Source organism: Salvelinus fontinalis, chromosome 16 (assembly GCF_029448725.1).
Source record: "Salvelinus fontinalis isolate EN_2023a chromosome 16, ASM2944872v1, whole genome shotgun sequence".
Lineage (NCBI taxonomy): Eukaryota > Metazoa > Chordata > Actinopteri > Salmoniformes > Salmonidae > Salvelinus > Salvelinus fontinalis.
This window is the reverse complement of record NC_074680.1, coordinates 2666898-2689507: the sequence shown is the minus strand read 5'-3', so window position 1 is coordinate 2689507 and position 22610 is coordinate 2666898. Positions and strand designations below refer to the sequence as shown.

Here is a 22610-nt window from a genome sequence, read left to right as displayed (position 1 = left end):
TGTATTGATTTTAAGAAAGGCATTGATGTTTATGGTTAGGTACACGTTGGAGCAACGGCAGTCCTTTTTCGCGAATGCCACCGCATCGATTATATGCAACGCAGGACACGCTAGATAAACTAGTAAAATCATCAACCATGTATAGTTAACTAGTGATTATGATTGATTTATTTGTTTTTTATAAGAAGTTTAATGCTAGCTAGCAACTTACCTTGGCTTCTTACTGCATTCACGTAACAGGCAGGCTCCTCGTGGAGTGCAATGTAATCAGGTGGTTAGAGCGTTGGGTGAGGTTGCAAGATTGAATCCCTGAGCTGACAAGGTAAAAATCTGTCGTTCTGCCCCTGAACAAGGCAGTTAACCCACCGTTCCTAGGCCGTCATTGAAAATAAGAATGTGTTCTTAACTGACTTGCCTAGTTAAATAAAGGTGTAAAAGAATAAAAAATAACAAAAAAATCGTCCAAATCGGTGTCCAAAAATACCGATTTCCGATTGTTATGAAAACTTAAAATTGGCCCTAATTAATCGGCCATTTCGATTAATCGGTCGACCTCTAATTAAAACCTAACCAAACCAGCAACTGTGGATTGATGGCAGCATTCAAGCAAAACTGAAAATGTGAACCACTGCATTTAACCATGGCAAGGTGACTGGGAATATGGTTGAATACAAACAGTGTAGTTATGCCCTCCGTAAGGCAATTAAACAGGCAAAACGTCAGTACAAAGTGGAGACTCAATTCAACAGCTCCGACACTAGACATATGTGGCAGGGTCTACAGACAATCACGGATTACAAAGGGAAAACCAGCCACGTTGTGGACACCAACGTCTTGCTTCCGGACAAGCTAAACACCTTCACCCGCTTTGAGGATAACACAGTGCCACCGACGCGGCCCACTCTCGTTCTCCGTGGCCGACGTGAGTAAGACATTTTAAGTGTGTTAACCCTCGCAGGGCTCCCTGCCCAGACGGCATCCCTGGACTCGTCCTCACAGCATGCGCAAACCAGTTGGCTGGAGTGCTTATGGACGTATTCAGATTTACGAATGGTGTAGCCTATCTGGCATATTAAAAACGTAACTGCAGGTAGGCCTAACCTCCATATGCTATTCCAGTACAGGCTACGGATTACGTTGTTTTGGTTTTGTTGTGGGACATTATAAATACATACAAATTCAGTACACATACAGTATATTAGTAGGTTTTATGTAAAAAACAGATTAAGTTGAGAATGGGTGAGAATATTATCAAGTGCTTGTCAAGTTGTGAGTGCGAGGCTGAGGAAGCTTGCGAGGCTGAGGAAGCTTGCGAGGCTGAGGAAGCTTGCGAGGCTGAGGAAGCTTGCGAGGCTGAGGAAGCTTGCGAGGCTGAGGAAGCTTGCGAGGCTGAGGAAGCTTGCGAGGCTGAGGAAGCTTGCGAGGCTGAGGAAGCTTGCGAGGCTGAGGAAGCTTGCGCAGCAAAACGCTTGCCTTTTTCACGGGACTTTTTTCAAATCATCATTAGTCGCATCATGCAGCCTTAGAATGTATTAGAAATTTTAAAAAAATAACAAAAATTGCATAAATAACTCTAAATTAAGCATAAAGGAAGACTTGTTTCTTTTGTTAGCCGCTCAACACAGAATGCACACTCCCTCGGAAATCGTTTGGGGAGTAATATCCTTTATTTTATTCAGCTATGTTAAATTGTATTGTTCTTACTATAAAATGGTACAAACAATTCTCTTCCTATCCTGTCTCACAATGTCTTCCTCTTTCACACATGGTCTCACTCTCCTCCCTCTCGCCCCCTCTTTTTCCTTCCCTCTCCTCTGTGTGAGCTCTAGACAGGGCCCTGTCTGTCTGCTCATTACCTCTGTGTCAGTGGGTCAGTCAAGGGCTGAAGCCTTCAGATTAGCCTAGCAGGGATCCTGGTCACTAAAGTACAGTTCTTCCTGCCTAGCTGGCTGGCTCTTTAGAAGTGCTGCAGGCCAGGACTTTAAGTCTTTTCTCTCTCTGTTTTACTCTTTCTCTTCCTTTTTCTTTCGCTCACTTTTTTATTTTATTTTGTTGTTCACTTTCTTTCCGTCCCTCCTGCGTTCTCTTCTCTCTCCAGCCCTTTTTAACCTCTTTTTTTGCCCTCTTCACGTCTCTTCTCTCACACTCACACACACATTCTCCTACCTCCCCTTTCACCCGGATCTGAGGCGATGCAAGTCTCTGGGTTTTGGGCCTGTGGGTGCCTGTCTGCCTGTCGACCCAGCCCTGCAGCGTACCTCCACCGCTTGTGGAGAGGGTGGGCCAGGCGGGAGGCCTACGATGAGCTCACTCCTACACACACACCCACACACTGTCTCTCCCTGCCTCCCTCCCTCAGCCCTGGTCTTTCTTAGGAGAAACCTCACCCCAAGTTAGCGTGTCAGCTCAGTATACTTTCGGGAAGCCAGCCCTGCCTGCTGCTATACTTAGAAACGGAGTAAGCCCAGTCCATTTGCACTGGTGTCTCCTCTCTCTGTCTCTCTCTGTCTCTCTCTGTCTCTCTCTGTCTCTCTCTGTCTCTCTCTGTCTCTCTCTGTCTCTGTCTTTGTCTCTGTCTTTGTCTCTGTCTTTGTCTCTGTCTTTGTCTCTGTCTTTGTCTCTGTCTTTGTCTCTGTCTTTGTCTCTGTCTTTGTCTCTGTCTTTGTCTCTGTCTTTGTCTCTGTCTTTGTCTCTGTCTTTGTCTCTGTCTTTGTCTCTGTCTTTGTCTCTGTCTTTGTCTCTGTCTTTGTCTCTGTCTTTGTCTCTGTCTTTGTCTCTGTCTTTGTCTCTCACTCTGTGTCTGTCTCTCACTCTGTGTCTGTCTCTCTCTCTCTCTCTCTCTCTCTCTCTCTGTGTCTCTCTCTCTCTCTCTGTGTCTCTCTCTCTCTCTCTGTCTCTCTCTCTCACTCTGTGTCTGTCTGTCTCTCTGCCTCTCTCTCTGTTTCTCTCGAACTGAACTATCTGGGGCTCACAGCTGGATGACAGCTGAACTGAATAACCATACGGAGGAGGGACTTTGAGGAAAAGCCATAGCTTACTACATGATTCCATATGTGTTATTTCATCATTTTGATGTCTTCACTATTATTCTACAATGTAGAAAATTGTAAAAAGAAAAAAAAAATGAATAAAGAAAAACCCTTGAATGAGTAGGTGTGTCCGAACTTTTGACTGGTACTGTACATTGGCTTTGTCCGTACATTCTGGTGCATGTTAGTTTCCCTCCCTTGTCCCTTTTCCTCCCAACAACCACTGATATGGAACAAACTTTCTGGTGAAAGTTAGATTGTAGTAACTTATCCAGTCTTTTCAGGTACATGTGTCAATGGTGGAGAATGAGAGGAAGCCTTCTATTTGTATTGGGACACGGGTAGTACCTCCATTTTTTCCCCGTCCCCCTTAGCCTACTCTCTCTGTCCCCCACTTCTCTGTCTCTCCCCCACTTTTCTTCTTTCTCTCCCTCTCCATTCTGTGGAACATATTAGAAGTTGTTTGGTTGTTTGTTATGGTAGGGGCTGGGGATACAGAGGGCTGGAGCAAGTGTATGTGTAGGGGGAGGGGGGATTCAAAGAGAAACTCTGTCTAACCAGCGCCGGTTTGGGGATGTAGCATCAGCTCTGGCCCCGTGCGGAAACTGCATTCTTCAGCTAGGACCTGTGGTATGCCAGAGCATTCCTCACTGCTGAGCTGGAGAGTCCATCCGGGAAGGGAGGGATATGGGTGGGAAACCTTTTTCCCTTTTTTTTTTTTTTTTTCTTTCATTCCCCCCTCTCGTCTTTCTTTCCTTCTTTTCTGGAAAGGCTTCCAACCCCCCTTCTTGGTCTTTCGTCTCATTCTGAATTGCCTTTTCCAAAGTTGACATTTTGTACGTTTTGCCCTCCTTCGTCCCGTTACTTTTCCACTCCTGGAAAATCCTGTTGAGTTGTTGGTCGTGTGAGTGGGTGTAGGTGCGCACAGTGGGTCTCTTGCCATGGCCCAATTCAGTATTGTTTTTTTTCTCTCTCTGTGTGAGTAAAAGTACAGACCAACCCCTTTGGCCGTGAACCCGCTCTGCGAGGGTGTCTCAGGCATATACAAAAAAAAAAAAACATTTAGTGAAATAGAAAAATATATAAGCACCCATCAAATTATTATGACTATTTTTCTTTCTGGGACGCTTTTCATTGCTTTTCCCCCCTTTCTCTCAGTCCGTTGGCTCGATTTAAACTTCCAAACTCCTCCTGTTGCTCTTTTGAGCAAGCTTTTCTGAGAGAGCTACACTACATGACAAGAGTATGTGGACAACCGCTCGTCAAACATCTCATTCCAAAATCATGGGCATTAATATGGAGTTGGTCTCCCGTTTTGCTGCTATAACAGCCTCCGCTCTTCTGGGAAGGCTTTCCACTAGATGTTGGAACATCGCTGCGGTGACTTGCTTCCATTCAGCCACGAGCATTAGTGAGGTCGGCCACTGATGTTGGGCGATTAGGCCTGGCTCGCAGTCGGCGTTCCAAAGTTGTTAGATGGAATAGAGGTCAGGGCTCTGCAAGCCAGTCAAGTTCTTCCACACCGATCTCGACAAACCATTTTTGTATGGAACTCGCTTTGTGCACGGGGGCATTGTCATGCAGAAACAGGAAAGGGCTTTCCGCAAACTATTGCCACAAAGCTGGAAGCACAGAATCATTTACAATGTCATTGTATGTTGTAGCATTAGAACTAAAGGGCCTAGCCCGAACTATGAAAAACAGCCCCAGACCATTATTCCTCCACTAAACTTTACAGTTGGCACTATGCATTGGGGCAGGTTGCGTTCTCCTGGCATCCGCCAAACACAGATGGTCAAGCATGATTCATCGCTCCAGATAGCCGCTCCAGAGTCCAATGGTGGTGAGCTTTACACCACTCCAGCCGACACTTGGCATTGCGTATGGTGGTCTTAGGCTTGTGTGCGGCTGCTCGGCCATGGAAACTCATTTCATGAAGCTCCAGACGAAAAGTTCTTTCCCGATGTTGCTTCCAGAGGCAGTTTTGAACTCTGTAGTGAGTGTTGCAACCGAGGACATGCGATTTTTACACGCTTCAACACTCGGCGGCCCCGTCCTGTGAGCTTGTTACCTACCACTTCGCGGTTGAGCTGTTGTTAGTCCTAGACGTTTCCACTTCACAATAACAGCACTTACAGTTGACCAGGGCAGCTCTAGCAGGGAAAGAATTTGACGAACCGACTTGTTGGAAAAGTGGCATCCTATGACAGTGCCACGTTGAAAGTCACTGCGCTCTTCGGTACGGGCCATTCTGCTACCAATGTTTGTCTATGGAGATTGCATGGCGGTGTGCTCGATTTGTATACACCTGTCAGCAACGGGTGTGGCTGAAAAAGCAGAATCCGTTAATATGAAGGTTTGTCCATATGCTTTTGGCCGTGTAGTGTAACTGCGGCTAAAGGGTAAACCTCACGTTGTGAAGGCAAATGTTACAGCAATACGCTGTGTTGAACGGAACGAGTCGCCCCCTATTGACTCAACACTATAAAAAGGACCCCGGTACCGCGGCGGGCACGTAGAGGGCCCGGGACCTGTTTGTTTTGCTGACAGGATGAAAACAGGCCTGTAGGCTTAGGCCCCATAAACCTGGCTCTAAACTCTGCCATGAGGTTAACGTCAGATGGAAAACAGGCAGCGCTGGGTGGATGGTGGCCCAAAGCATTGTGTGGGGGGGGGGGTGGTGTGTAAGAGTGGCGGGCTAATAATGGCATTTTTTGTGGCCCGTGTGGAGTGTTTGGTGTACACGCAATGTGTGGTGGCTGGCTGGCTGTTTTTCGGTCGATGTGCTCTTCTGGTCTCGTATAAATAGGGTGTTATCTCTCTCCCGCCCGGCGTTGTTGGGACTGTGTGTGATGTTGACCGGGCCTATTTTTAGAACAAGGGGAATCATGTGTCTGACAGTCTCTCCCTGTGTGTGTGTCATCTCAGGCAATTATAAAAATCACTTGTGTAACTCATTTTCCACAGTGACTCGACATAATTCCTACACCTGGATTGGCAATAGATTAAGAAGTGGTTGTCTGTCTTGTATCTGTACAGAAGTTATGCTTCCCGCGCTGCTCGATTTACAATCCAACCCTCTGTCATTTGATGTCTCAAAGTTTGATTTGATTCAAAAGAGATACTTCCTGTGAACAGTTAGTTGGCTATGTAATGGGTTTGGCATGGACCCAGTGACCACTCTCTCTCTCTCTCTCTCGATGTTATACCTCTCCCTGTCTCTGTGTGAGTTCAGAAACCAAAGCTGTGGCTTGTCTATGAAGGACAGCCAGCCACTGTAAGATGTGTCATTTGCCACAGCTCAGGCAGCTTGAGCGAAGTTGGACCATCTGATGGTGAAGCCAGGTCAGGCTCTGACATACAGTGTGGGTTGTTTTTTTGTTGAGTTGTGACGTAGCCTAGCCTACAACCTTGCTTACCACTGCCATGACGACCATTTGAAAACTCCCGAGTTCGTTTTTGTAATCCTATTTAAAGCAGAGACCTCCCTATCTATAGGCATCCATTTTACTTTGGAGTGGGTTTGAAGAGTCTATTTTATTTCGAGTTGTCTGTCTCTTTGTCATTTCTACTCTGCCGGCAAGTAAAATGATCTGCGGTGGTGTTGGTGGTGATGACGAACCTTTTCCTTCCTGTGGTGACCTGTATGAGGGCTTGGTATCATAGGAATCTATTCCAAAGAAAGAGCTTGGAACCTTTTTAACCCTGATTTTCTATTTCTTTGGTTGGTAACTGTCTCTCCTGTGTCATCCATGGGGTTTGTGGCACCAGACTTGCAGGGAGACAGTTGGGCTGAGCCCAGGAAGTGCGAGAACCACATGCCTCTGCAAAGTGGCCCAAGTGGAAAAACACGGCTGTATTTATACACTGAGCGAAGGACGCACCCTTTTTGATGTGTGCAATGGCTGCTGGTCCAAGTGACACCCTGTTCCAAGTGTTTCCCCTACATTCATTTAGCATAATTTTTTTGTATTACATTTCTTTTATCATATTTTGGGGAGAAAATGTGGTTTCTTTCTGAAGAGAAAGAAACCAAATATGTCCCAATGCAGGAATTTTAGAAAGCCACAACCTCTGCGACAGCGGGGAAACGTGTTTTGTTTGCAGGGCCCGGGGTGCCACGTAGAGTTCACCAGGCAACAAAGCATTGTCTAGTTGAGAGAACAGGCCCAATCCGACTGAGTGGACGGGGGGGCTGGGAGATACTGTGAATGTGATCCACACATTCCCAGAAATGACCTCTCCCTCTGTTAAGGCCAGTCGCCACACCCTCAGTTAGGTTGGGGAGGACAGAGGGAGCTATTAGAGAGTGAGGAACTCAGACTGACATCTTTCAGCGGGAGAGACAAAAATGAGTAGGAATGGCAGACTGAGGGAGCGATTACTCAGGCCCAGTGAGGGGAGGTAAGGAACGGCATCTCAGTTTCCTTTCTACTTCTACACCCCCTCAACAGTGTCTGCTCTGCTTTTTATTTTCATTTTTTCTTCTCTCTCCCTTTTTTCTGCTGGAGTTGGATGAGGTTAACGCTACCCCGAGGGGTCAGCGAGGGTGGGGATAGAGGGAGGAGGAAAGCGGAGGAGAAGTCTGCTACAGACTTCAGAACTCTCCTTGTTGCATTCCTCTGGGTTCACGAGTGGCCTGTTTCCCTAGCCTAGTGACCACACGTTGACCTCTGAACGCTGTAAACTGACCTCTTGACAGGCAATGTCTGGGCAGGTTTCTCTTTCTCCTCGTTTCCCTCTCTTTTGTAAAGGAAGCGTTCTCATCCACTGAGACTCGTCCAGCTGTTGTTGACTCTTTCCAACCCCCGGGGGGGGGCATCTCTAGTGATATTAGTCTCGTCTTCTTACCTTTTTGTACTGTAACTGTAATGATGAAGTGTAGGCAGATTCCCAGAGGCAGATTCCCAGAGGGTGGTTTCCATGTTGCTTTTCACCTGTCCTGTGTTTGAGAGAGTGAGTGAGTGTGAGAGAGACTTTTTTGTATTCTACATTGTTGATTGTGTGTGTGTCACACAGCACAAGATGAATGGATACCCGTTTTTTTAAAAAAATGCACGTAACATAATCCCATTTCAATAAAGTGTGATCAATGTTGCTCTTCTTCCCGGACAGGCAAGGAATAGATTAATCCAACTGACACTTAGAGGGAGGAAGACTTGTGGTCTCAAGCTGTTTTTGGATGTCATCTATATGTGAATACAGGGAGGAAGTGAAGGGGGAGAGGAGGGAGGAAGTGAGAATCCCAGAGATGAGTAGGCTATTGTATTAGCTGCCTGCTGCTCCCATGCACAACTAACCCCTTAGAGAGAGAGTGGAGGAGAAAGGGAAGGTGGAGGGAAAGGAAGGGTGAAAAGAGAGGGAGTGGAGGAGCACAGTGGACTGAGAGCGACCGTAGGGCAGCCGGTGGATTGGAGAGTCGGTGGATAGTAAAAGCAATAAAGGGAGAGGAGGAGGAGCTCAGGCCAAGTCAAGTGTGCACTCACTCAAGTGAGGGGCGTTTACTGGGGGTCGTGAGGACTTGATTGCCAGATCAACTGGGCCTTTAGCCCAACAGAGCCATAGGCAGTAGGTACAGCACTGGGGCACCACTATATGGGAAAATACACCTACATCTTCTCATTCCCTGGTTATTTATATATTTTTTTAAATGTAACCTTTATTTAACTAGGCAAGTCAGTTAAGAACAAATTATTATTTACAGTGGCGGCCTACCGGGGAACAGTGGGTTAACTGCCTTGTTCAGGGGCAGAACAACAGATTTTTACCATGGCAGCTCGGGGATTCGATCCAGCAACCTTTCGGTTACTCGTCCAACACTCTAACCACTAGGGTGCCCCCTGCCCTTTATTTGACACCTGCAGATACTGTAGATGGTCTCGAATACATGCTGGTGCTCCTTCTTCCAGAGATAAAATCCCAATTTCATCTTTACTTGGTCCTGAAGCAAGCAGTGTAGACTCAGGTTTGAGTGTTTCATCCCTGGGCATGGTTGTAGCGTACATGCCTGCTGATTAAAAAGATCACATCTCCTCTAGAGGATTTTGGGAAGGTGTCCTCTCTCTTTCCCACTATTTTGTTGCTCTCTTTTTCTCTCGCACACTCTCTCCTTTCCTCTTTGTCCTTTCCTTACACTGCCTCTTTCTCCTCTTTCCCCTCCGTCGCTCTCTGCTCTCTCTCCCTGTCTTCCTTCTCTCTATCCCTTTCTACCTCCTCTCTCTCGCCGTCAAGGGCGCCTGAACTTTAAAAATGGCAGTGCCAAAAAAAAAAGCCCTAGCTACCGAAGGGGACACTTAATCATAGGCCACAGAGCCGCCCGCCTGTGGTCCCCATTAGGTGACATCTCTGTGCTTTCTAAACAAGGAGTTTGCCTTGCCTCGTTCCTAAACAAGCCTCCGGACTCGGGACGTGTCCCAAATGGCACCCTACTCCCTATATAGTGCTCTAATTTTGACCCATGGGCCCTCGTCAAAAGTAATACACTATATAGGGAATAGAGTGCCATTTGGAACACAACCTTTTTTTCTGTGACAAAGCTGTGACCTCTGGAGAATACTGTGTACTGTAGTATTATTCTAGCATTTATTAAGTATTTATTTATTCCCTCTCGTCATGTATCAGAATTAGAGATGACTACAGTAGCCTACATCTGCCCGGCCTGTTATGTTTGACCAATGACGTAAAGGGTCACACAAACATGCACACATCCCGATCCCTAAACAGGAAGTTAACCCCTGGGCTGACTGCAGTATCCTCTACTCTTACAATACAGTCTCCTCTATTCTCGGTGGCGGTCAGGCCTGAGCCCCACAGCTTCGACCCGGAAGTATGTATAGCCTCTGTCCCAATCTGATAGGAATGACGCACTGTTTCTGCGACGCATGCTTCTCACGGCTGCAGTGCTGAGGCAACAATAGGCTCCACGACCCCACAGGGTAGGTATAGCAACCACACTGCCTAGGGGCTCAACTAACTACCCACCCACTCTCGACTTCTAGATAATCCTTTTATTGTCCATTCTTCCTTGGATGTTATCACTGATTTTAGGCATGATTGGACAAGTGACCTCGAGGGAAATACCCACATGGCTTTCACCTGTCCATTCATTTGTAAAATGTGATTACTTAGAGGAAGGAGGGATGCACTTTTTAAAGAATTTGAACGTGGCGATTTTAACAAAGTAGGAAAATAAAAAGTGACCTCTTAATCGATCTTGTCCGTTATCGCCTCTCGTTCCTCCATCCACCCCTTGCGTTCTCCGTCTGCCCACCGCCATGTGTGGTTGTAAACAGGTTGTTGATTATGTTCCTGTCAAGTCCTGTTTAAGGGTGGGGGGGGGAAGGCATCTGGATTTCCTACAAGCAAAAGCAAGAGCTCCCACAACATAATTGTTTTGGATTCACTGAATGACTTATTTTCCTTCCAGCTCCCACAATATGTTGGGGATACGTTGAGAATCTGTTGGGATGTGAAGAGAGAGTGGCTTTGCCTGGAGTTCTATCGAGTTGAAGGTCAAACCCACCATGCCGCTCTCTTTCGAGAGAACGAGCTAATACAAACACTATGAGTCTATTCCGGGCTTCACTCAGCCCAGTGCGAAAGGCAATTACAGAACTTTTCCACCGAAAGATATTGTGTGGAACAGAATTGATGTTCTGACTTGCTGGATAAGGGATCGTCCCACACACATTTGCTATCTGCAAAATTCAAAGTGTTGCACCATCCTGAATAAGCCACGGTTATGTTGTACTGTAGATTGCTGTACTAACCCTTCATCTCTCTCTTCCTCCCCCAGTGGTGATCAGCCAGTGGCAGGGCGAGCCCAAGGAGCGTGTCATCTCCCTGGTCCTCACCCACCTGCCCCTGCTCAAGCCGGGCAACGTCGAAGCCAAGGGCGAGTACATGCGCCTCCTCCCCCGCATCCTGGCGCACACCATCGACCACGGCCGCCACCTCGAAGAGTCACGCCAACTCCTCTCCTATGCCCTCATCCACCCGGCCACCTCGCTGGACGACCGCGCCGCCCTCGCCCTCTGGCTCAACCACCTGGAGGAGCGCGCCGCTGCCCGGGGCGACTCGTTGGAACGGCCACCCCCCGCCCCGGCCTCACTCCATCAGACGCCCCCCTCGACACACTCCTTGTCAGGGTCCAGTTGGAGTTCCTCAGGGAGCCACCTGGGTCAGCTGTACCACCACCAGCGCTACGGCTCGGATGATAGGCTCAACGGCTGGCAGGGGTCCAGGGACTCGGGATTGGGCAGTGGTTGGCACCAACAGCAGCAGGGGCATGGAGGGTGTGAGAATGGCGGGCACCTGGCGCTCTACCCGTCCTCGTCGGTGCCTGGGAGTATCAACACGGTTGGCACGGGCGGCAGCAGTGAGTGGCTCTTTCTTTTTCCGATTTCCTGCTTTTTGTAGGTTACGTCCCAAAAGTCTGACATAGCTTCCTTTCCTCGTGTCTTCTCCTGGTTGACTTTCTTTCTGGATCAGCACTGATCTGAAAGCAGTCCAATTAATCGATCAATTTGAATTCATAAAGCACTGTTTACACCCTGTTTGCATTACAGTAGTATTCTGGCTTATCCTGCAAAGAGCAAGTCGTTAAGTTTGAAAAGCTACCCAGGCTTTTCACCGTCAGTTGTGGTGCATGAAAGGAGACGAGGAAAGGAAGGTCGAGCCGTGGCCTCCTCCACCGCTGATGGATGTTTTAGTATTTGAAGACTCACACTCTTAGCAGCATGCTCAGCAGTTGCATGCGCATAATCAGGGTTCCTGAACGCTACTGACAAGAGGGTGGTCTTTATTAAAGGGACTTAACTCGTCTCCGGACTGTTTGAAACGATAGTTTAGTGTGATTTACAATGACATTTTACACCTCTTTAGTGTATTAGCAACCGTTTCAAATAGAGGGTCTTCCCATTTGACCAGACCTGGGTTAAAATACATTTGAAATATTTCTAATACTCCTTGTATTTTCTTTATCCTGTCTGGAGTGCCAGGTGGCCGGGTTTTTCAGTTTTGTGACTTCTATTAGTTTTAGTGGGCCAGGCAAGCTCAATCAAGCCCGGCTGAAGTATTTGAATGAATGTTCAGGAAGTTCAGATCGAGATGTCATGCCTCTTTGATATGGAGGATAAGGAATCATGTCAGCTCTATTTGTGATATTTCTATCTGCAACGATTTCTAATAGGACTTAAACCCAAGCCTGACCCTAACCCTGTAGGTCTGAAGGTGCCATTATCTGTCATCGTCCAGGTTATCCTTCCCTAGTTTCTCATGTTATTCTTTTTCTAGATCTCTTTCTCTCTGCGTTATGGGAAGGGCCCGTAAGTAAGCATTTCACTGTTAGTCGACACCTATTGTTTACTAAGCATATGACAAATCAAATTTGATTCGATTTTTTTTTGTACTAGAACATTCTAGATCGGCCATATCGGGAGCCAATGAGGTCAGGCCGTCACGTAGGTAAACAGACTCCAAACAAACCCACCCAGCCAGCCAGTAGCCACCTCTGACAAAGGAAAGAAAAATGTCTACCCGCCGTGTTGAAGTCTAAAACAGTAGGTCCTACTGTGCTCCAGCATCCCAAAGCCATTCAGATTGAACATATCTGTGGTTAGAGCAGGATATTTCCAGCCGAAGAATGCAATGGTCTTTTTTTTTTTCTCCAATGAAGGAGACAGCTGAGGATATAAATAAGGACACATTTAAAGCTCCGGGCCCTGCACAAGACCCTCTTTTTTATTTTTATTTTAACTAGGCTTGGGAGTTTCAGCAGTATGTCCATCGCACAAAGGAACGATTTCACAACTCTAACCTAGAGTTGCCCTTCTTTAAGCCAATGGTCGGTCACTGTGGGATTAGCCAGCCAATCAGCGAGGATGTTGTGGGTTGGGTTGGGTTGGGCACAACTTTGTAGAACGTTCAGATAGAGATACGTCACGTACAACAAACATGCCTGATATGTAGAATCATGTCAGCTCTATTCTATTCAATTTGCAACAATCCACAATGTTTGCTTACTGAATGTGGCCCTAGTAATCATCACCCCAACGTGAGTACATTTACTATCAGCCAAAGTGGTCAGGTTAGAAAGAATTTTAGCTTATACCCACATTAAGTAATTTTCTCTAGTTTGATTTTATATTCAACCATTTCAACCAGTGAAGTCATTGGACTGTTCTAGGCTACCCAAGAAGTGTTTAGGAACCCCCATCTAGATCTGCTAAGTATTTTTGCGGCTCCCGAGTGTGCTAGAGGCGTCACTACAGACCCTGGTTCGATCCTGGGCTGTATCCCATGGGGCAGTGCACAATTGGCCCAGCGTTGTCCAGGTTAGGGGAGTGTTTGGCCGGGGTAGGCTGTCATTGTAAATAAGATTTTGTTCTTAACTGACGTGCCTAGTTAAATACAAGTTTAAATTAAACGTGTATATATATATATATGGAATATTTCTATACAAACCTTCTCGAAAGTTTGGATAGAAATATTCCATTGCTTAAAAGTCCCTAATTTGGAGACTGGACCCAAACAATCATTCTTCCCCAACAATGAAATTGGGTGGGAGGGGAGGGACTATGTAATGTAATAAAAAATGAAAAGCTGAAATATCTTGAGTCAATAAGTATTCAACTCCTTTTTTATGGCAAGCTTAAATAATTTCACGAGTAAAAATCTGCTTAACAAGTCACATAATATACTGAACAAATATATAAGCGCAAAGTGCAACAATTCCAACGATTTTGGAAGGAAATCAGTCAATTGAAATAATTAGGCTCTAATCTATGGATATCTCTTGACTGGGCAGGGGCGCAGCCACTTGGGCGCCAGGCCCAGCCAATCAGAAATATTTTTTTCACCCAAAAAGGGATTTATTAGAGATAGAAATACTCCTCAGTTTCATCAGCTGTCCGGGTGGCTGATCTCAGACGATCCCCGCAGGTGAAGAAGCCGGAAGTGGAGGTCCTGGGCTGGCATGGTTACACATGGTCTGTGGTTGTGAGGCCGGTTGGATGTACTGCCAAATTCTCTAAAACTACATTGGAGGTGGCTTATGGTAGAAAAATGAACGTTTAATTCTTTTGCAACAGCTCTGGTGGACATTCTTGCAGTCAGCATGCTAATTGCACACACACTCAACACTTGAGACATCTGTGGCATTGTGTTATGTGACAAAACGGCACATTTTAGTGGCCTTTTGTCCCCAGCACAAGGTGCACCTGTGTAATCCTTTTTTTTTTTTTATCACCTTCATATGCCACAGCTGTCAGGTGGGTGGATTATCTTGGCAAAGGAGAAATGCTCACATAACAGGGACGTAAACAAATGTGTGCCCAATATTTGAGAGAAATAAGATTTTTGTTGTGCATAGGGAACATTTCTAGGATCTTTTATTTCAGCTCATGAAACATGGGACCAACACGTTTATATTTTTGTTTTGTTGCATGGACTCTCTGTGCAATATTCTTTTTTTACGACTACCTCAAGTCTGTACCCCACACATACAATTATCTGTAAGGTCCCTCAGTCGAGCAGTGAAGTTCAAACACAGATTCAAATACAAAGACCAGAAAGGTTTTCCAATGCCTCGCAAAGAAGGGCACCTATTGGTAGATGGATAAAAAAAGCAGACATTAAATATCATTTTGAGCATGGTGAAGTTATTAATTACACTTTGGATGGTGTATCAATATACCCAGTCACTACAAAGATACAGGCGTCCTTCCTAACACATTTGCCGGAAGGAAACCACTCAGGGAATTCACCATGAGGCCCAATGGTGACTTTAAAACAGTTAGCGTTTAATGGCTGTGATAGGAGAAAACTGAGAATGGATCAACAACATTGTAGTTACTCCACAATACTATCCTAAATGACAGAGTGAAAAGAAGGAAGCCTGTACTGACTAAAAATATTCTAAAACATGCATCCTGTTTGCAAAGAAAATGTGGCAAAGTAGGTAACTTTATATACGGACTACAAAGTGTTAGGGGCAAATCCTATACATCACATTACTGAGTAGCACTTTCCATATTTTCAAGCATAGTGGTGGCTGCATCATGTTATGGGTATGCTTGTAATTGTTAACCACTGGGGAGTTTTTCAAGATAAAAAATGAACTTAATAAAGCTAAGCACAGGCAAAATCCTAAGAAACTTGTTTGTCTGCTTTCCACCAGACACCTGGAGATTAATTCACCTTTCAACAGGACAATAACCTAAAACACAAGGCCAAATCTACACTGAAGTTGCTTACCAAGAAGACATTAAGTTCCCGAGTGGCCAAGTTACAGTTTTGACTTAAATCTATTTGAAAATCTGTGGCAAGACTGGAAAATGGTTGTCTAGCAATGATCAACAACCAATTTGACAGAGCTTGAAGAATTTTGAAAATAATCATGGGCAAATGTTGCACAATCCAGGTGTGGAAAGCTCTTAGCCTCACAGCTGTAATTTTGACTGGTACTGTATTTTGACTGGTACTGTAAGTATTCACACGGTGCCAGTCAAATAGTTACAGTACCATTCAAAAGTTTGGAGACGCATACTTATTCAAGGGTGTTTCTTTATTTTTTACTATTTTCTACATTGTAGAATAATAGTGAAGACATCAAAACACATATGGAATCATGTGGTAACCAAAAAAGTGTTAAACAAATCAAAATATTTTTTATTTTAGATTTTTCAAAGTAGTCACCCTTTGCCTTGACAGCTTTGCACACTTTTGGCATTGTCTCAACCAGCTTCATGAGGAATGCTTTTCCAACAGTCTTGAAGGAGTTCCCACATAGAGTTGAAGTGGGAAGTTTACATACACCTTAGCCAAATACAGTTAAACTCAGTTTTTCACAATTCCTGACATTTAATCCGAGTAAGCATTCCCTGTCTTAGGTCAGTTAGGATCACCACTTTATTTTAAGAATGTGAAATGTCAGAATAATAAGAGAGTATGATTGATTTATTTCAGCTTTTATTTATTTCATCACATTCCCAGTGGGTCCGAAGTTTACATACTCAATATTTGGTAGCATTCCCTTTTAAATTCTTTAACTTGGGTCAAACGTTTTGGCTAGCCTTCCACAAGCTTCCCACAATAAGTTGGGTGAATTTTGGCCCATTCCTCCTGACGGAGCTGGTGTAACTGAGTCAGGTTTGTAGGGCTCCTTGCTCGCATGCGCTTTTTCAGTTCTGCCCACAAATTTTCTATCAGGTTGAAGTCAGGGCTTTGTGATGGCCACTCCAATACCTTGACTTTGTTGTCCTTAAGCCATTTTGCCACAACTTTGGAAGTATGCTTGCGGTCATTGTCCATTTGGAAGACCCATTTGCGACCAAGCTCCTTCCTGAGCGGTATGACGGCTGCGTGGTCCCATGGTGTTTATACTTGCGTACTATTGTTTGTACAGATGAACGTGGTACCTTCAGGCATTTGGAAATTGCTCCCAAGGATGAACCAGACTTTTGGAGGTCTACTATTTTTTTTAATGGTCTTGGCTGATTTCTTTTGATTTTCCTATGATGTCAAGCAAAGAGGCACTGAGTTTGAAGGTAGGCCTTGAAATACAGCCACAGGTAAATTTTTTGACTCAAATGATGTCAATTAGCCTATCAGAAGCTTCTAAAGCCATGACATCATTTTCTGGAAGGCACAGTCAACTTAGTGTATGTAAACATCTTACCCACTGGAATTGTGATACAGTGAAATAATCTGTCTGTAAACAATTGTTGGAAAAATGACTTGTGTCGTGCACAAAGTTGATGTACTAACTGACTTGCCAAAACTATAGTTTGTTAACAAGAAATTTGTGGAGTGGTTGAAAAACAAGGTTTTATTACTCCAACCTAAGTGTATGTAAACTTCCGACTTCAACTGTAAAATTTTTTTTGTTATTTTACCGTTATTTTACCAGGTAAGTTGACTGAGAACACTAAATGCAAGATTAAATCAAGAATAGTCTGATGGGTGGCCAATATTAGCCTATCACTTGTGAATGATGCCAATCATAAGAAACAGTGCCTTTTTTATTTGCTACTTTTTCCAATCATAGTCGCCCACCTCATGTAGCCTAGCCCATATGCCTACATGTTTTATGAATGATTGTATCACAACTAAAGTGGCCAAATTACTTCTTAAAATTGAGCACATTAATCCACTTTACAAGTGGTGTAGAGACTAACATAAGCACCGTGTGAGTTTCAAGTTTGGGGAAGGTAATTTTCACCATAAAAGTGCACCTTTTTATAATAAAAGCACTACATGCATAATTGCATTCACTTTTCATAAAGGTGTTTTCCGCTAATGAAACATTAGCGCTTATAGCCTACTATCATGTGTGCATTGCTGCATTGCTGTGCTTATAATGTGAAGAAAAATCTGAATAGTTTAGCAACATTTTAAGCTAAATGTTCTGATCTGTTGCGTCAGCCACATTGTGTGTAAAAAAAAATACTTAAAAAAAATAAATAAATTGGGATGCTTGTGGTTGTATTAATTAGGAATCTATCGCATCCAATAACTGTCCCAGACTGTTTGGAATATTTCTAGAATAGAATAGGTCGACTTTTGTACTATGGGTGATAGTAGATCGATAGGCTAGTGCTATTGCTGTTCATTAGGCCTACTCATCTTGTTAGCTGACGAAAAGTAAATGTGGACACTTCTTCCAATATCTTCAATATGCACCTCGGAATTGGATAAGAACGTGTGCAGTTGCATCTCCGATGTGTCTGTCTTCCCTTGTAGCCTGTGAGGAAGACCCGATCACAGTGATTGAGAGTGCAGCACTCCGGGAGAAGGGCACGCCGGCACTGGCCGCAAAAGGCATGGATTGTTTTAGGGTGCATTACGGCCACACCATTTTTTTATGCTTTTAAAAAAAAAATTTTAAACCTGTATTTAACTTAGTGACACAAAGGGGATGCTGCTGTTAAATTCTGGGAGTTATCAAGGGTTTGTCAAATTGTGAATGAGTGATTTTTGATTTAGTGTGTACAGCCTGCGCAAAAAAACAAAGCAGAGCTCATGCCTTTCAAGCGACTTTTTTCAAATCATCATTAGAGTCGCATCATGCAGCCTCACAATGTATCAAAAATCAAAACATATAGCCCAACGTTTGTAGAACATCTAAAGTTACATTAATAACTCTAAATTAAACATTTAGGAGTACCTATTTCTTTGTTAACTTTGGGGCGGCAGGGTAGCCAAATGGTTAGAGCATTGGACCAGTAACCGAAAGGTTGCAAGTTCGAATCCCCAAGCTGACGAGGTACAAATCTGTCATTCTGCCCCATGAACAAGGCATTTAACCCACTGTTCATAGGCCGTCATTGAAAATAAAAATTTGTTCTTAACTGATTTGACTTTGACTTGCCTCTGACTTGCCTTTGCGCACTCCCTCAAAACGTTTGAATATTTTCTATTTTATTCAGCTTTGTTCAATTGTTTTCTTCATACTATAAAATAATGCCACAGAATTCTAAGCAAATCTTGTCTGCTAAATGAACTAGTGTAGCCCACAGCCATTTGGCATAGCCAGATCAGGACCTAACATAAGAACAACTCTGAGTAGTATACTATTCTGTTCTTCTGAAATAGACTACATTTTCTTCATATCATGCTTCTTTAGACCTGTCTAAAATAAGGAATGGATTTATTGTAAAGGTGGATTTATTAGACTTTTTAAAATGTAGTTGTTCCAAAGGTCAGCATTAGTGGCTTGTGTGGAAGCCAGGAAATGCAAAATGTGTTTGTTAATTAACCGGAACCCCAACAGAAACGAGTCAGCTAACTAGCTAGTGTTCAGCTAGCCACTGCTAGCGGTCATCAGCTACCTCTAGCACGGACAACTTTCGCCAGTCTGCACAGCGCGACGCAAATCGGACTTATTTTTCTCCTTATCGCCGGATTCCTACCGCAAGCTCTGAACCTTTAAAAAAAAAAAAAAAAAAAAATCGCATGGATCATCGCAGCTAGCTAGCTGCTATCCGAGAGGCCACTCTTGGCTAACATCCCTGTCCCAAAGCAAGAACCAGTTAGCCTGGAGCAAGCCTTACCTGGCCCATCTCCCGGCTAGCCAAAAAAGCCCATCAGCCACTCCCTGGGCTACAATACCTATTTTGCCAACTGGCCCGGACCCCCGCCAACCCATCACGACTGGACCACCGACGTGATTTGCCCGAGGTGGTTTTCTCAACTGGCTCCGCCGTCGCATCGTCCCCTGAATGCCCATCCGTTAGCCTGCTAACCGCGGCCTGCTAGCTGTCCAGAGCACATTGGACTGTTAGCTTAAGAGGCCCATCGGACAAATTCTTTGGCCACCTATTTTGCCAATTGGCCTGGTTTACCACACGGAGCCCGGCTGATCTGTCTGCCGACGTAATAGCACGGGGGGGCCACAACAGACTTTCGTCCGTTGCGACGTCCCTCCAAGGCCTCTCTGATAACTTGCTAGCTGCCTGAAGCCACTCACTGAACTCCTTTGATTCACTCGGCTACGCATGCCTCTCGCTAACGTCAATATGCCTTGTCCATTGCTGTTTTGGTTAGTGAATATTGCCTTATTTCACTGTAGAGCCTTAGCCCTGCTCAATACCCCTTATTTAACACTTTTAGTTCCACCTACCACACATGCGATGACATCACCTGGTTGAAATGATATTTCTAGAGACAATATCTATTTCATCGTCACTCTATGCACAGGTTTACCCCCACTGTATTCACATCCTACCATGCCCTTTACATTATGCCTTGAATCTACTCTACCGTGCCCAGAAATCTGCCCCTTTTACTCTGTTCCGAACGTACTAGGCGACCAGTTCTTTTAGCCTTTAGCCGTACCCTTATCCTACTCCTCCTCTGTTCCTCTGGTGATGTGGAGGTTAATCCAGGCCCTGCAGTGCCTAGCTCCACTCCCATTCCCCAGGCGCTATCTTTTGTTGACTTCTGTAACCGTAAAAGCCTTGGTTTCATGCATGTTAACATTAGAAGCCTCCTCCCTAAGTTTGTTTTATTCACTGCCCTAGCACACTCTGCCAACCCGGATGTCCTAGCCGTGTCTGAATCCTGGCTCAGGAAGACTACCAAAAATCCTGAAATTTCCATCCCTAACTATAACATTTTCCGACAAGATAGAACTGCCAAAGGTAACGGCGTTGCAATCTACTGCAGAGAGAGCCTGCAGAGTTCTGTCATACTATCTAGGTCTATGCCTAAAAAATTTGAGCTTCTACTTTTAAAAATCCACCTTTCCAGAAACAAGTCTCTCACCGTTGCCGCTTGCTATAGACCACCCGCTGCCCCCAGCTGTGCCCTGGACACCATATGTGAACTGATTGCCCCCCATCTATCTTCAGAGCTCGTGCTGCTAGGTGAACTAAACTGGGACATGCTTAACACCCCGGCCATCCTACAATCTAAGCTTGATGCCCTCAATCTCACACAAATTATCAATGAACCCACCAGGTACAACCCCAAATCCATAAACACGGGCACCCTCATAGATATCATCCTAACCAACATGCCCTCCAAATACACCTCTGCTGTTTTCAACCAAGATCTCAGCGATCACTGCCTCATTGCCTGCATCCGTAATGGGTCCGCGGTCAAACGACCACCCCTCATCACTGTCAAAGGCTCCCTAAAACACTTCAGTAAGCAGGTCTTTCTAATCGACCTGGCCCAGGTATCCTGGAAGGATATTGACCTCATCCTGTCAGTAGAGGATGCCTGGTCATTCTTTAAAAATGCCTTCCTCACCATCTTAAATAAGCATGCCCCTTTCAAAAAGAATTGAACCAGGAACAGATATAGCCTTTAATTCTCTCCAGACCTGACTGCCCTTGACCAGCACAAAAACATCCTGTGGCGTTCTGCATTAGCATCGAACAGCCCCCGTGATATGCAACTTTTCAGGAAAGTTAGGAACAAATATACACAGGCAGTTAGGAAAGCTAAGGCTAGCATTTTCAAACAAAAATTTGCATCCTGTAGCACAAACTCAAAAGTTCTGGGACACTAAAGTCCATGGAGAATAAGAGCACCTCCTTCCAGCTTCCCACTGCACTAAGGCTAGGAAACACTGTCACCACCGATAGATCCACGATATTTGAGCATTTCAATAAGCATTTCTCTACGGCTGGCCATGCTTTCCACTTGGCTACCCCTATCCAGGTCAGCCCTGCACTCCCCACAGCAACTCGCCCAAGCCTCCCCCATTTCTCCTTCACCCAACTCCAGATAGCTGATGTTCTGAAAGAGCTGCAAAATCTGGACCCCTACAAATCAGCCAGGCTAGACAATCTGGACCCTCTCTTTCTAAAATGATCTGCCGAATTTGTTGCAATCCCTATCACTAGCCTGTTCAACCTCTCTTTCATATCGTCTTCGATTCCCAAAGATTGGAAAGCTGCCACGGTCATCCCCCTCTTCAAAGGGGGAGACACTCTAGACCCAAACTGTTACAGACCTATATCTATCCTACCCTGCCTTTCTAAGGTCTTCGAAAGCCAAGTTAACAAACAGATTACCGACCATTTCGAATCCCACCTTCTCCGTTATGCAATCTGGTTTCAGAGCTGGTCATGGGTGCACCTCCGCCACGCTCAAGGTCATAAATTATATCATAACTGCCATCGATAAGAGACAGTACTGTGCAGCCGTATTCATCGACCTGGCAAAGTCTTTTGGCAGACTCAACAGCCTTGGTTTCTAAAATGATTGCCTCGCCTGGTTCACCAACTACTTCTCAGATAGAGTTCAGTGTGTCAAATCGGAGGGCCTGTTGTCCGGACCTCTGGCAGTCTCTATGGGGGTGCCACAGGGTTCAATTCTCGGGATGACTCTCTTCTCTGTATTCATCAATTGATGTCGCTCTTGCTGCTGGTGATTCTCTGATCCACCTATACGCAGACGACACCATTGTGTAGACTTCTGTCCCTTTGGACACTGCGTTAACTAACCTCCAGACTAGAGGTCGACCGATGAATCGGAATGGCCGATTAATTTGGGCCGATATCAAGTTTTCATAACAATCGGTATTTTTGGACACCGATTTGCTGATTTTTATTTTTATATTTTTTATATATATATATATTTATATATATTTTTTAGATTTTTATCTTGTCAGCTCGGGGATTCGTTTTTGCAATCTTCCGGTTACTAGTCCAATGCTCTAACCACCTGCCTTACATTGCACTCCATGAGGAGCCTGCGTGGCAGGCTGACTACCTGAGTTACGCGAGGGCAGCAAGAAGCCAAGGTAAGTTGCTAGCTTGCATTAAACTTATCTTATAAAAAACAATAAATCTTAACATAATCACTAGTTAACTAGACAGTTGATATTACTAGTTTATCTGGCGTGTCCTGCGTTGAATATAATCGATGCGGTGCCTGTTAATTTCTCATCGAATCACAGCCTACTTCGACAAACGGGTGATGATTTAAGCGCATTTGCGAAAAAGTACTGTCGTTGCACCAATGTACCTAACCATAAACATCAATGCCTTTTTTAAAATCAATACACAAGTATATATTTTTAAACCTGCATATTTTGTTAATATTGCCTGCTAACATGAATTTCTTATA

General features: G+C 44.8%; 1 protein-coding gene across 6 annotated transcripts in view; it reads left to right on the top strand.

Moving 5' to 3' along the window:
* Positions 1-22610, top strand: part of LOC129812526 (protein Smaug homolog 1-like) — a 116445-nt gene that overhangs the window by 33259 nt on the left and 60576 nt on the right. For all 6 annotated transcript variants that reach the window (XM_055864155.1, XM_055864152.1, XM_055864153.1 and 3 more), the window contains exon 3: positions 10825-11406. In XM_055864155.1, the coding sequence (XP_055720130.1) occupies positions 10825-11406 (582 nt within the window). The remainder of the gene's footprint in view (positions 1-10824; positions 11407-22610) is intronic.